Source organism: Opisthocomus hoazin, chromosome 1 (assembly GCF_030867145.1).
Source record: "Opisthocomus hoazin isolate bOpiHoa1 chromosome 1, bOpiHoa1.hap1, whole genome shotgun sequence".
NCBI classification, from domain to species: domain Eukaryota; kingdom Metazoa; phylum Chordata; class Aves; order Opisthocomiformes; family Opisthocomidae; genus Opisthocomus; species Opisthocomus hoazin.
Window position 1 is genome coordinate 147,221,031 of NC_134414.1, and position 13,201 is coordinate 147,234,231.

General features: G+C 39.6%; 1 protein-coding gene across 9 annotated transcripts in view; it reads left to right on the top strand.

The window, feature by feature from the left end:
• Window positions 1-13,201, top strand: part of EPS8 (EGFR pathway substrate 8, signaling adaptor) — a 147,480-nt gene that overhangs the window by 122,631 nt on the left and 11,648 nt on the right. For all 9 annotated transcript variants that reach the window (XM_075440546.1, XM_075440564.1, XM_075440537.1 and 6 more), the window contains 2 exons: window positions 3,673-3,784; window positions 5,772-5,915. In XM_075440546.1, the coding sequence (XP_075296661.1) occupies window positions 3,673-3,784; window positions 5,772-5,915 (256 nt within the window). The remainder of the gene's footprint in view (window positions 1-3,672; window positions 3,785-5,771; window positions 5,916-13,201) is intronic.

Below are 13,201 nucleotides of genomic sequence, written 5' to 3' on the forward strand. Positions count from 1 at the left end.
GTGGCGGGGTCTGTAGTTACCTCTGGCTGTGTCTGGGGCAGATCACTGTTTCTAGGAAGAAGCGATTCGGGTTAGCAGTGGGTCTTCTGCTTTCGCTTCTCTAAGGCACATCATTGAGACTCTTTAAGTACAATTTCTATGAAACTACCCTGTTTATTTGTGCTGTTAAATCGATGCTTTTATCAAAAATGAAACAGTGGAATTTCAACCTGATTGAGAACACAGAATTGTTCTATTTGGCTTTAAATTTTATTTCTGCTTTGTTTCATGTTTTTAAAAATCATCTTTGCTCTTTTCAGAACTACAAAGAATGATACTTTGCTTTTTTCAAAGAATGACAAGTCTGCTCTGAGATTCATCTGTCCTCGTTTTGAATGGTTGTTTGATTGGTTTAGCTGCTCACTTGGTGCTCCGTAGTCTCCTGCTTTTTTGTTTTCTGGGCTGGTGCATAAATATCCACTTTCAGAACAGTAACTCCTCGTTTCTTCCACGCTCTTTCAAATGTTACAGAAAATGCTCCAAAGTGTTTGCGTAGCAGCCAGTGTCTTTTTGCACATCCTCTTTCATCCCCTTCATTTTAGTCTAAATCCAAATACCTTGACGAGATCAAATGCAGTGATCCTTGGTGTCTCGGCCTTCTCTAGGGGGGCAATTTGTACCAGCACAAGCCATGGAAGAAAATCAGTAAAGCACTATTGGAATTGCTCCTGCATGCCAAACCATATTCCATATACACCATATGAACTGTATTTTGGCTTATGTGCCACGGAAGATGTTTAAACTAAGTTTTTGGGATCAGATAGCTGGTTAAAACAGCATTGGCATAACTCTTTATTGAAAACCTTTGTGTAACGTCTAGTTTTGAGCTATGTGCTAAAAGATCTTGCTGTTCATCTGCATGCAAACAAATTCCCATGTGGTGTGCAGGTTGAAGACTTGATTCTTTTCCTGAACTTTGGATTTATTCTTCATAGCAACAACAGCAGTGGTAGTCATTTTCTAAAACTTGTGTACTTTATGGGTTCTTGTCTCAAGAAATCTAGATGATCTGTACTCTAAATTCCTTTCTCTCCTATCTGTAACATGGTAAGACCTGTTTTGTCCTTTCAGAGTAAGAGTATTCCATGCAAATGTTATTGCCTCCATTTGAGGTTTAGAGAACGAGTCTTATTGCTTTGAACTATTGATGATATCAGTGTTTCTGGCTGCAACTGAAAGAGTCATCCAAGCCGCCTTTGTGGCTGGTAAAGAGAAATGGGTGTTTCTAAGAAGCAGTTCATGTAAGGTGAAGTTAGTTTTTTGAAAGATATGAAATGACACATGCTGTAGTGGTGCTTGTTTCTCACCACTGATTGTAGGAGGGAGTCTAGATGGCTGGTACTGATGCAAACATCCACAGTGTGCCCCTGTCTTCTGATTTGTTCAATACAACACAAAATTCCATTTGTTAATTGGCTCCTGAGACACACAATACGTGCCTGGTAGGAGCTTATTATTGGGGGAAACCTGTTAATATGTATTACCCCAACTAAATTCCATTTAAAGCTGAATTTTAAAGCATCTGTGAAGAGGCAGGTAGAGGAGCGGGTTTGAGGGAGGGAGTGAGAAATTCAGACTGACCCTTTCAGACATCATTTGCTGATCCTTGTTCAAAACTGGCATTCCTAATGAGCGGTCTGAAGGCAGTGAACAAGCCACCCGGTACTTTCTGAGGGACAGGTAGGTTACCCCTTGTCCAAGGAAATTTTAATCACAGGGAACTTCAGTAAGTCTTGTTCCAGCATACCAAGACCTCCCGTAAGGTGTGCTTTCCTTAGGTGATGCAAACCAAGTGGCAGGATCTTAAACTTTCAGTGTGATATTAGGTATATTGGGGACTGTCTCTGATGCTGAAGGAATACTGAATAGTTTTTCAGCAAGTAGTGTGGTGTTTCAAAGTAGTAGGCTGTGTAGTTTGGTTTTGCACTGTCATTTGGAGAAAAGCATCCTGAGAGTTTGTGCAATCCGTTAGAATCCTGAGCAGCGTGCACTGGAGAACAGAGGGCTGCAGTTACAGCACATCTGATAGGCAGTAAGAGAACACCATGGAGGATGGATGGAGGGACGTATTGAGAATATTTGTCTCCTGAGTAAAGTGTTTGTCTCATTAAGCTGAGCTTGAAGAATTACTGTCTCTGCAGAAGTGTACAGCCATTGCCTGGCCCATGTACTGGGGATGTTGCTGCTGGTTGCAACAGAGTGCAGTAAAACTGAAACATAAGCATTTTTTAAAATTCTTCCCGAGTTAGGTTTTTTGAAGGGATATGGATAGTTAGGTGTGAACAAGATAGGAAGACACAGTGAAATGAGTTTGGAAGGGCAGCCTAAAAGTAAAAGTACCGTCAGAGGTACATTAGTCATATCACTGAAATAGTAAGAAAGGAGTTCAAAATTATATGAATTTTGAATGGATGGTGGAAAAAATGGGGATTACTCACACATCTTTCAGCCTCATAATAGCTATTCTGCAGACTGGGGTTCATCCCGTGTTTTTCACTCTCTCCTTAAACACTTCTTGTGTTTTGTCTTTCTTTCAAAATAATCTTTCAGTCTAAATATGACTCTTCCTTTGTTCTGCTCTTCAAGTCAAGTGAGACAGTTCTCCACAGCCATACAATAGCTAGCTAACTGCCAGATTGCTCAGGCACACCTGGGACCCACGGTACACAGCACCGACATCAACAACCATCTGCATTTGTATCCCTGTGCTATGATGTCATATGCAGCATTTAAAGTCATGGATTGCTTCATATTTTCATTATCTGTTTGGATTTTTTTTTTAACTTTACTACCTGATGTGGATTTGGGTTGTTGGGTGTAATTTGCAATGTGAATAATGGTACTATTTCTTTTGGACCTGTTTTGAGGAGACTAGGGGGCTTCTCACCTTGAAGAGGTACTACGTCAAAGAAACTAGTAGCTTCTTACCCAAAGGCATTTGGAACGGGTCTTTCCTCATGGAAACAGAAAGATGCAGAGTTTAACTGTGATATGCCTTGTCCTACAAAGAACCCTGTTCATAACTGCCAAGAAGTTATTTTTCATTTTTAATTGATACAGTCACTTGAGGTTGTTAGTTGATGGTATCTTATGGTCAATTAAGAAAACTGTCTACGGTAGGTGAGCATTTTTTACAATTTAATTCCATTGGTGTTGATGGCAAAAATTTATTCATCTATTATGTATTTGAAACAATTTATGATGAACACGAGAAATACAGTTTCATACAAAGCACACGATATTTATATACTAAGTATAGTCATTTGTTTATATGACAAATGATTGTTTAACCTACTGTAGAAAAACAGACTAAATATAGTGTACATGTTTATTTTCAAACAATGGCACCTGCTAATCTCAGTTGTTATCATACATTTTGCAAGCAGTGAGCAAATTCAAGCCAGTTCTTGAGGTCCATGTAGCTCAACCGCCTCTTTCTTTTATTTCTTGTTTTACTTTTTTTGGCACTTCAATCAGTGTGTTAAGAATAGGTAGTTCTACAGCAGCATCATATAAGGGTGGGATGGGTTTTGTTGTTTAAATGTTTTGCAGGTTGTTGGAAGAGGGCATTTTGCCAGTGTTTTTATTTTCTTGAATGTCTCACTGAACAGTAGTCTGATCTTTGCTTTGCAGAAACTATGAAGCACACAGTAAAGCACAGACCAAGAAATATGCCAAATGCAAATATGAATTTATGGCAAGAAACAACAGTGAGCTTTCTGTCATGAAAGAAGAGATTGTAGAGGTATTTTTTTTTTTTTTTTGCAAATAGAAAACACATATTTCTGGTACAACTCAAAGCTGAGTGTACCTTTCCTGTGGACAGTGTGGCTGTCCTTAATGATTGCTTTAATATGTTTGATTTCTCTCCCTTAATGTGGAAAGTTCAATTAATTTATTTTGCATCACAGGCAAGATAAATGGAGATTCTGTGCTGACTTACGAATTGGTGCTGTAGAGATCCATGCTAGAAATATATTTGTGTGTTTCTTCCATCTTCTCTGGTGTTGCTTTTAAAAATCTCATTTAGTAGTAAATAAATAACTGGCTCTGGCAAGCACAAATACAGGCTGGGCAGAGAATGGACTGAGAGCAGCCCTGAGGAGAAGGACTTGGGGCTGCTGGTTGACGAGAAGCTCAACATGACCTGACAATGTGTGCTCACAGCCCAGAAAGCCAACCGTATCCTCTGCTGCATCAAAAGCAGCGTGGCCAGCAGGTCGAGAGAGGTAATTCTGCCCTTCTACTCTGCTCTGGTGAGACCCCACCTGGAGACCGGCATCCAGCTCTGGAGCCCCCAGCACAAGAAGGACATGGAGCTCCCTGTTGGAGCGGGTCCAGAGGAGGGCCACAAAGATGATCCGAGGGCTGCAGCACCTCTCCTATGAGGACAGGCTGAGAGAGTTGGGGCTCTTCAGCCTGGAGAAAAGAAGGTTGCAGGGAGACCTTATAGCAGCCTTCCAGTACCTGAAGGGGGCCTACAAGAAAGCCAGAGAGGGATGTTTTACAAGAGCATGGAGTGAGAGGACAAGTCGTAATGGCTTCAAGCTGAAAGAGGGAAGATTTAGATTTGATAAAAGAAAGAAATTATTTACTGTGAGGGTTGTGAGGCACTGGCACAGGTTGCCTAGAGAAGTTGTGGATGCCCCATCCCTGGCAGTGTTCAAGGCCAGGTTGGATGGGGCTTTGAGCAACCTGGTCTCGTGGGGGTTTGGAACTAGATGATCTTTAAGATCCGCTCCAACCCGAACCATTCTATGATTCTGATTCTATGTGCACAAGGGCACAGTGAATGACTGTCCTTTCCTGGAAGAGTTGGTACACTGAAAGCTGGACACTGAAAGTTTGGAAGGGAAACATCACCAAAGAGAGAAAACGTTGTGTATGAGATCGCATGTCAGGTAGTCATATTTCTGACTTCTCCTGGCCATTCCGCTCCAATTCCCTGCTCACTCAGAATTTCTCTCGCTCCAAATTTGTGCTCTCCTAGAACGATGAACTTTTGCTTGAGTTATTAGTAGTGACTTCTTCCTTTTGTCAACTGAGTCGCGACGGGATTAAGGACTCGTCATACGATCAATATGATCAGACAAAGCCAGTTTATTGCCCTACAAACCCATGTTTATATAGTTCCTTGCCACGCGATAGCTCAAATGTGATTGGACACATACACTGTCCACACGCTGTTCACGCGTACTTCTCAGTCTCTGATTCGTGCAACGCTATCAGTCACGTGCATCAAACTGCTCCTCAAAGTCTTGTTTTGTCTGCTAATTGCGGTTAATGCAGGCCTCACTGTGACCTTGATGCCTGCTCCATTACCGTCTATCAAGGGTCAGGCCCAGTGTATCTGGAGGGCTCACCACATGGCCGTGGTTCCCCCAACACAACTGCATATAGGTTGAAGAGCTGCCAGCCTCTCTGCACAAGTATTTGATTTCCATTCTGCTGCCTTGTCTAGCACGTCTGAGTTTACAGAGGTTCATTACACACTTTTCCTCCATATCCTTTCTTGAGAGCCACCTTTTTGAAAAGTGCAGTATGAGCATGTAGAATTAATGATGGTGATAATCACGAAAGCCTACAGGGGCTTCTTAGGGTCATCTGTGTAAGATCTGTTGGCAGTCGCAGAACCTGGCAAAGTTACGGTTTTATTTTGAAACAACGCACAGTCTAAGTACTGGCAGGAGGAGTCAGGAATAAAATGTAATTAATTTACCAAATTATTTCAGATTCTGGATGACAGAAAACAGTGGTGGAAGGTTCAGAATAAAAGTGGCAGCACAGGCTTTGTGCCAAACAACATTTTGGACCCTCTGAGGAATCATGAAGGTGGTCTAGGATGGTCAGAACCTGTGTATACCCGCACCATCCAGGTACCGTACACTCCTTGGGAGCAAAACTTCCTTCTTCAGTATGCATGTGTGCGTGTGGAGGACAAAAAGATTCACAGTGAGGCTAAAATATCTGCATGTTCCACTGCTATGTCAAAAGATTTATATTTCTTGTACAGCCTCAGGCTGATTTCTGTATTGCATAGAGCCTAACATGGTAATAAATTTGATAGAGATACAGCAAAATGTTTTCCTTTAAGGTTTTTTTTTCTGCTTATTTGCTTAGAGGTGGTAATTTTGATCCTAATGGTTGTGCATGCATTTATTTTAATTGCAAATATCCTTTGTGGATTGATAGCTGTTGATGCCAAAGAAGGAGTTTGAATTATTTAAGGTAGGGTCATCTTTGTTTCTCCTGAGAGTGAACGCTAGGTTTTCTTTCTATTCTCTGTTTTTGCGTGTCTCTATCTTAGTCCTGAGTTTATTTAATTATTTTAATTTTGGAGTCATAAAAAAACAAGTGTCTTTGCTTTTGAATTCTCAAAGCAGGTATTTTTCAATTACTATGCCTGCGTAGCACTCTTTTCTCCTGACCTAGTGTCGGTTTTCTTTCTTTCTTTTATGTTGTGGTGTGGAATTAAGATTTTTTTGTTGTTGCTGTGTCTTTTATATGTTGAAGAGTATTAGAGGGTAAAATATAAAAAAAAAAATCTTACATCAGTGCAATTGTCCATCTGAGTAAGGATATACAGGATAAAGTTGTAATGGGTATTTTCAGGCAACGTATAGGTGGGCTGGAAAATAAGAGGTTGTGTTTTCAAAGACCCATTTCTTCCCTTTTATATCTAATGATTTTGAAAGGTTAGGCAAACAAGTTTGGATTAAGCAGAAATTCCACCCCTGCCTCTGAATCAGACTGTTTTGGTCCAAATGTAAACCAAACTTCTGTTGAGACCTGAAGTTAATTTAATTTAATCTAATACTCATTCCTTGTGCCTACACACTCCAGCTGATGACTGCGAAATGAGAAATGCCATAAAGTTACCGTTGACTGCCTCTGCTGCGGGCGCATCCAAAAGTCCCAGTCGGAGGTGTTGCTGTGCCGGATTCTGTGCACACGGCTATGGTGAAACCTGCAGCTTTTGCAGTCTTTCCAGTTTTGCTATGGATAGTGGAAAATCTCTTGAGAAACCGGTCCTCTGCTATTTCTGGCACAGTAATGTGGTAGACCTGTCTTGAGCTTGGTGGGCTTGAATCAGACAGTTTCTGAGTTCTTCGTATCCTTAATTGTTTGCCTATAACATATGAGCACATTCTAAATTGATTACGTTTTTTTTGCCTGTCTGTGGAACGGAGCATGCTGCTAGAGTGCTTTTCAGATCTTGATTTAAAGATCTGACCCTTTTTTTCCTCAGGTGCATGTCGTTTGGTGTGTTTGGAATTTGCCAAGGGATTCTGAGCAGACCGAGTACAGTTTTGAGTAGAGGTTCTTACGCTATTATTTGTAATGCACTGCAGGTTCTGAAGTTTTCTGTTTGAAATCGTGACATGACTTGAGAAATAATAAAACAATCATTTTCACAAAGCGTTCTGCCCGGAACTGTGAAAATTCGGGTCAGAGAACAACATTTAAGATAATTTTGTTTCTTTGCCCTCTGGCAGGCTGTTCCCTACAGTCTGGTTTGTTTGTAGCTTTGAATGGGAGCTTGAAACACTGTGAAATTATTTAGGAATATAATGAACTACAGTGGATAAAGGGAGTCTTTACCGAGAGGTGTCGGTAATGTTGTTGTTAACTTTATGGTAATCATTATAATTTTAGCACTCCTGAGTGCGCTCATTTGTCTCTTTCCCTGCGATAGATGCGTTGTTCATCTGGGATCTGTTTGCACAACCCTATTTATTTTCATAACAGCGCTACGAGGCGTTGCTGCTGTTTCAGAGAGAAATGAGTTGTCGAAGGGATGACTGCCTTGCCCAAGGTCAAACCGGAGAACTCATGGGCAGAGCAGGAAATTGAAGCGGTTCCTATCAGCGCCTTTGCCAGAGCCCAAACACGAGCCGGCTCAGCGCCTGGTGCTGTGCAGCTTTTACTGGTCTCCTTAGTCATCTCTGGTTTCTGACAGGCTGCTTTCAAAGGAGCCTGTCTGCTGCGGCGAGCCGCAGAGGAGCGTAAGGTACAAGGTTAGCGTGTTTCTTTACAGGCTAATGGCCTGCAAAGCACAGCTGACCAAAGGATGTTTCCAGGTTACTAGGAAGGATCCAGGATTCCATTTAAAGAGAACATTTTTTTGTTCAGTTATTCTGCGAATGAACACCCTTTCTCAGGGAGAGGAATGCCTCACTATCATAATTATTCTCAGAGCTGCAAAGTTTATTTTACTCTGGCTCTGTTCCCTCCCCTAGTGACCTCTGAGTCCACACACTAGGTTAGACCCTGATTTTTCTCTCAATCCGTCTCAGGATCCAGGTCCCAGATAGTTGCTTGAAAGCACTGAATTGTCTAAAGTGATACTTGCAGGAACATTGCAAGCAATATCCTAGTTATTTCATGATCTTTGTGAGTCAGAGGATGTAACATTGTCTTGCTTCTGGTCAGCTGAATTAGTTCCAGAAAAAAAAGTGGTTTTGCCTGTTTGGTACTTTTCTACATTTATCCATTATACATTTGCACATTTGATACATTTTTGTACGTGTGCATTTTGCTGATTGTTTATGTTTTCCACGAACGTTAATTATTGTTTGTCAGAGTTTCCTGTGGTGTTGGTCGTTTAGTCTGTCTTTTTATTGTGAACCAACAGTGGCACTTCACCATCCCATTATGTATGAACATAAACAGTTTTCCAAGCACTCTTACTTCTTCTTTTGTACAAGTAGTGCTGGGGAACCTAGAAAATAATTAATCATAGTATTTCCTATTTACTGTGCATTTTATTAACTTTTTTTAATGCTCTTGAAAAACAAATTTGAGAAACGTAATCAGGATAGAAGTGCGTGTCTTGGTGGGCGTGTTAATTAATCTCATGACACCCTTTGTGAGGTGAGACAATTATATTATCAGTGATATGTATGAAATCCTGAGGCACAAAGACTAAATGTCTTATTTTAAAAAACATGACTGCCCACAGAAGCGTGACAGTATATCCAAAAGGTGTGTTTATGGTATGTAAACACCAAAAGTCTCCACCTCACTTGGGACAAGTGTCCTTTGCATTTCTGGGTGATCTACCATCCAAACCTTTCTTTCACATCTCTTTGTTTAGCAGCTCACTTGAAATATCTCTGTGGGAAGTTGTTTTCCCTCAAGCACCACATTTGTGCTCCAAGTTAGTGTCACAGTGTCATACTCATCTTTTGCCAGCTAGTATCTTTCCTGCAGGTCATGAAGTGTTTGATAAAGAAGAGATGTAGTTGCCTGGCGTTCATTTTGCAGTGGCCAAAGAAATGTCATAATTTTTGACCAAGAGCCAGTATCTCTTTTACCTCGTTTCGTATCAAATACTCTTTAAAGTTGCCACCAGACCAAGATTTGGTGACGGCTTAAAATAAAAAAAGTTGTTTCATGCCCAATTCAATGCTAATCCAATCCCAAATTATGTTATGCCACTTATTGTACAACAATGTACTGAACAGTTGTAAAAAGGATTTTATTAATGATAGAAATTAAAAGTTCCCGGTTTGCCCGTAATTTTTTCTTTTTTATGAAACAGGGACTAATCCTAGTTTATACCAATTTGAATAACTAAATTCTGTAAATTTCTTCTTCTTCCATCCTAACGTACTTCTTGCTTTATCAAAAGATTCTAGCAAGGTGAGTCTGTAGATCAAATAAAACCATAAATTCTTTACACCCTGCAAAGAGCTAGTTAGGTAACTTGTAGTGGGATTTTAGTAGGCAGCTGTAGACTCTGTGTAATAGCTGAGCCCACCGAAGGAAACTCTCGCCAAAAACCTTGCTTGAAATTTGCTCTTCCAGTCTTGGGTAATTCATTGTCCCTTTTGGATGACGACAAGTACTTGGTTCTCTCTTCTCTCTTAAAATGAGTCTCAGGAATAAATCCAAACCACATTGCTGTTGACAAAACAGAGGCCGAATGCTCTGCAGCCCTCTTGGTGAACTCCTGTCACTGTGCAAATAGGAACGTGGCACGAAAATGTTCAGAAAGAGAGTAAACGGAAAGCTCCGTGCCTGTGTTAGCTTAATGAGAGCATTTCCCAGCACTAATGCTAGTTATGGTTGTATCCATTGCCTCTTTAATGCTAAGTCTGTATTTGTCATAGTTTGAATACACATCTTCCCTTTTTTGGTGCCAAAATGTACTTGAAAATATGTTGTTCCCAGTTTGTTTGTTTTTTTACAATGATCAAGAATTAGGATTGATACCATTAGCACTTTTACTCAAACTTATTAAATAGATCAGATCCTACAGAATCTTGGTTTTTGACAAGATGCAGCCTGTAGTGTATTGAAAAAGAGCTTTGGGACCTCCATTTTTTCCTCTGAAAACAAAGACTTTTCTGACAAAAAACAAGGAAAAATGTCTAGTCTCAGCAAGCAATTCTGATATATCCAGATTTTCAATGTGTGTGTATCATCACTGTTCCAAATAATTTAAAGGATTTGTTCCAATTTACATGAGTTGAGAATTTCCAGTTTATTCTCAAAAAAAAAAAAAAAAAGAGAAAGAAGGAAAAAATAAGCCCAGAATTGTTCATTGTTCTTGTGGCTGTCAGAAAATTAGTGAGTATGTCTGTCAGCAGTGACCTTCACTTCATTTTCTAAGCTAGCCAACATTTCTTAAGCTAAAATAAAGAAGTTCCTTTATTAATACCTGCCATGACTTAAAGTCTTACTGTTCTACAGTTGCAAGTGTTCTCTACATTCACCTTATGATCCATTGTCAGCTTTTTGTTTGGATTTTGTTTTTTATTAAATCTTCTGTCTGGGTAGGTGCTTTGAAAAGAGCCCATTGCTTATATGGTGTCACATATGTATGTTTTGTAACCAACACTCCACTCTTTATTCAAAAAAAGAGAAGAATAACTCGCTATGTGAGTTGCTTAGTGAGTAAAAAGAGGTAATTCTTAGCACTGATGTTCCTTTGTTTTAAATTGCTAATGTGCATGAAATTTCAGCAGTGATGTGTGAAGCAGTTACCTTTTACTTTTCTAACAATACTGTTTGATGTGATTGACTCCACTTCCCTCACAGCAATTGCTGGGAGAGCTTTCAGAGGTAACAAAATTACTCTTCTGATATTGAACCTCAAAAATGACTCTTTTGGACTGTGTAGTCCCCAAATTCCATAGTGCATGCTTGTTTTCTTTGTAGCAATGAATAGAAGTGATGGGATGAATGTGTGGATGCCCTCAAAAGATCTGGAGTTAAAAAAAAGAAGTGTTAAAAAAGAAAGTGAAATGTGATTCAAAAGTTTAATTGGCTTTTGGGCATTGTTCAACCAAACGTGAAGTGTATTTCAATGTGGTTTCATCTTTAAATTTAGAATTGGAGTGATGCTTCCAGTTTAATTTTTATTTTCACTCCAGCAAGTCACTTTGATGAGGCTTCTGGTTGCAGTACAACATGTTTTTGAAACTACATGAGTAGCATCCATTGAGAGCTATGTGTAGTGTTTAGCTATCACCTTTTCTGGATTATGATTGTGGTGATGTGCAGTTGATGAGTTGGTTTGTAATGAATCCTCTCTACCATAAAAAGAGCACTGCTTTTTCCTTGCATGTTCTTCAAAAAGGTAGGGGCACACATGAGGGTACGTTGTGGGGATAACAATCTAGCAATTGGAATCTGTGATTGAGATTAAAAAAATATCTGAATATCATTAGAACATTTCAAAATCTGAAAAATTTTTTTAATTCATTAAGATGTTGGATATACCATAGTACATCTATATATCCTAAATGATGGTATATTTACTATACACCTAATAGGGCACTCTCTTTCCACCAAAGGACAGATTTCTTAAATGTACATTATTCTGCTTGTTCTCTTTTCACTTTTCTTGACACTTGGCATTTAAAAAAGCATTTATTGTCTTAACATTGAAGTACTAGAATACAGAAAAGTCAATCATATGATTTTTTTAATCTCCCCACAATGCACTGCACAAGGTGAATAGAAAATGATTGAGATGAATGCCTTTGAAGAACTAAATGCTAAGGGAAAAAAAAAACAACAAAAAGGTTTAACGGGGAATGTATTGTATAACTATGTTTGCTTCAGTAGCTGCCTACTACAAGTTACGTGAAAAAGATAAACTTTTTGCTGGTGTAATTCAGCATAGCTTAGCTGTAATGTTCCCAGTTTACATTCACTACAAAATGCCTTGTCCATCAGTTAGACTTGACAAGTTGGGGATTCCTGTATCAGGACAGCTGCTGACATTTAATGAAAGTTTCATTGTTATCAGGGCAGTGATGTGCTGCCCAGATTCTAACATACAGCTCCTACAAATATTTCCCTGGTTTATCTGCCATAAACCCTCTGCCTCCAAGGAGATAGGGAAGGGTATTTCAGGAAGGAGCGATGAATCTGGGGAATGTACTCATCTATTTTCATACCGAAGTAAGCAGACTTCTCATAACTAAGAAATGAGGCATCCCTATTGAGCAAACAAACTTTAATATTGGACTTTCAAGCCGTGTTAGTCCAAAACTGCAGAGAGGGAACAGTGTTAAAACAGTGAGATGGGGAGTTTGAACTCTTTGAAAGAAAAAGGGAGCATAAGTTGCGTCTAAGCTTCTTGGCTTGTCTGCCACTGGGATTGCTTTGGGAAAATATGTGCCTCTTCCCATAACTGGTGACACTCTAAAAGCAAAGAAGGAGAAAAGAAATCATTCCCCAAAATTATTCTTGAGACATCTGCCAGTTAGTTATTAGTAGAAAGATAATTTGCATGTTGTTAGAACATTGCCTAAAGTGGGGGGAAAAAAGCAATAGCCATATTCCAAGAATTGTGAAGTGTTTGTTTTGGTGATTATTAGTTAGATTGTTGCATTGAGGTGGCATGTAGTGATCACACAAATAGTTGAAATGGCACAATTGCATGGGTAGGAGGAGCAGGAACCTCTTAAACAGTGTCTGCATTTCAAGAAACAGTATGCTATCCCAGCCTCAGTGATGTTTGTACGTCAAACGGTTAGTCAGGCCTAGATGTGGCTGGATGTGTTCGTTTTTCACTGTATTTTACATAACATCTCTGAAATATATGTTTTTATACTGATAAACCCCAACAATGCAAAAAGTTTGGAAGCTGTTCAGAAGTGCCAGGTAACAGAAGTTTGGCAGATAAAAACAAGTTTCATTTATA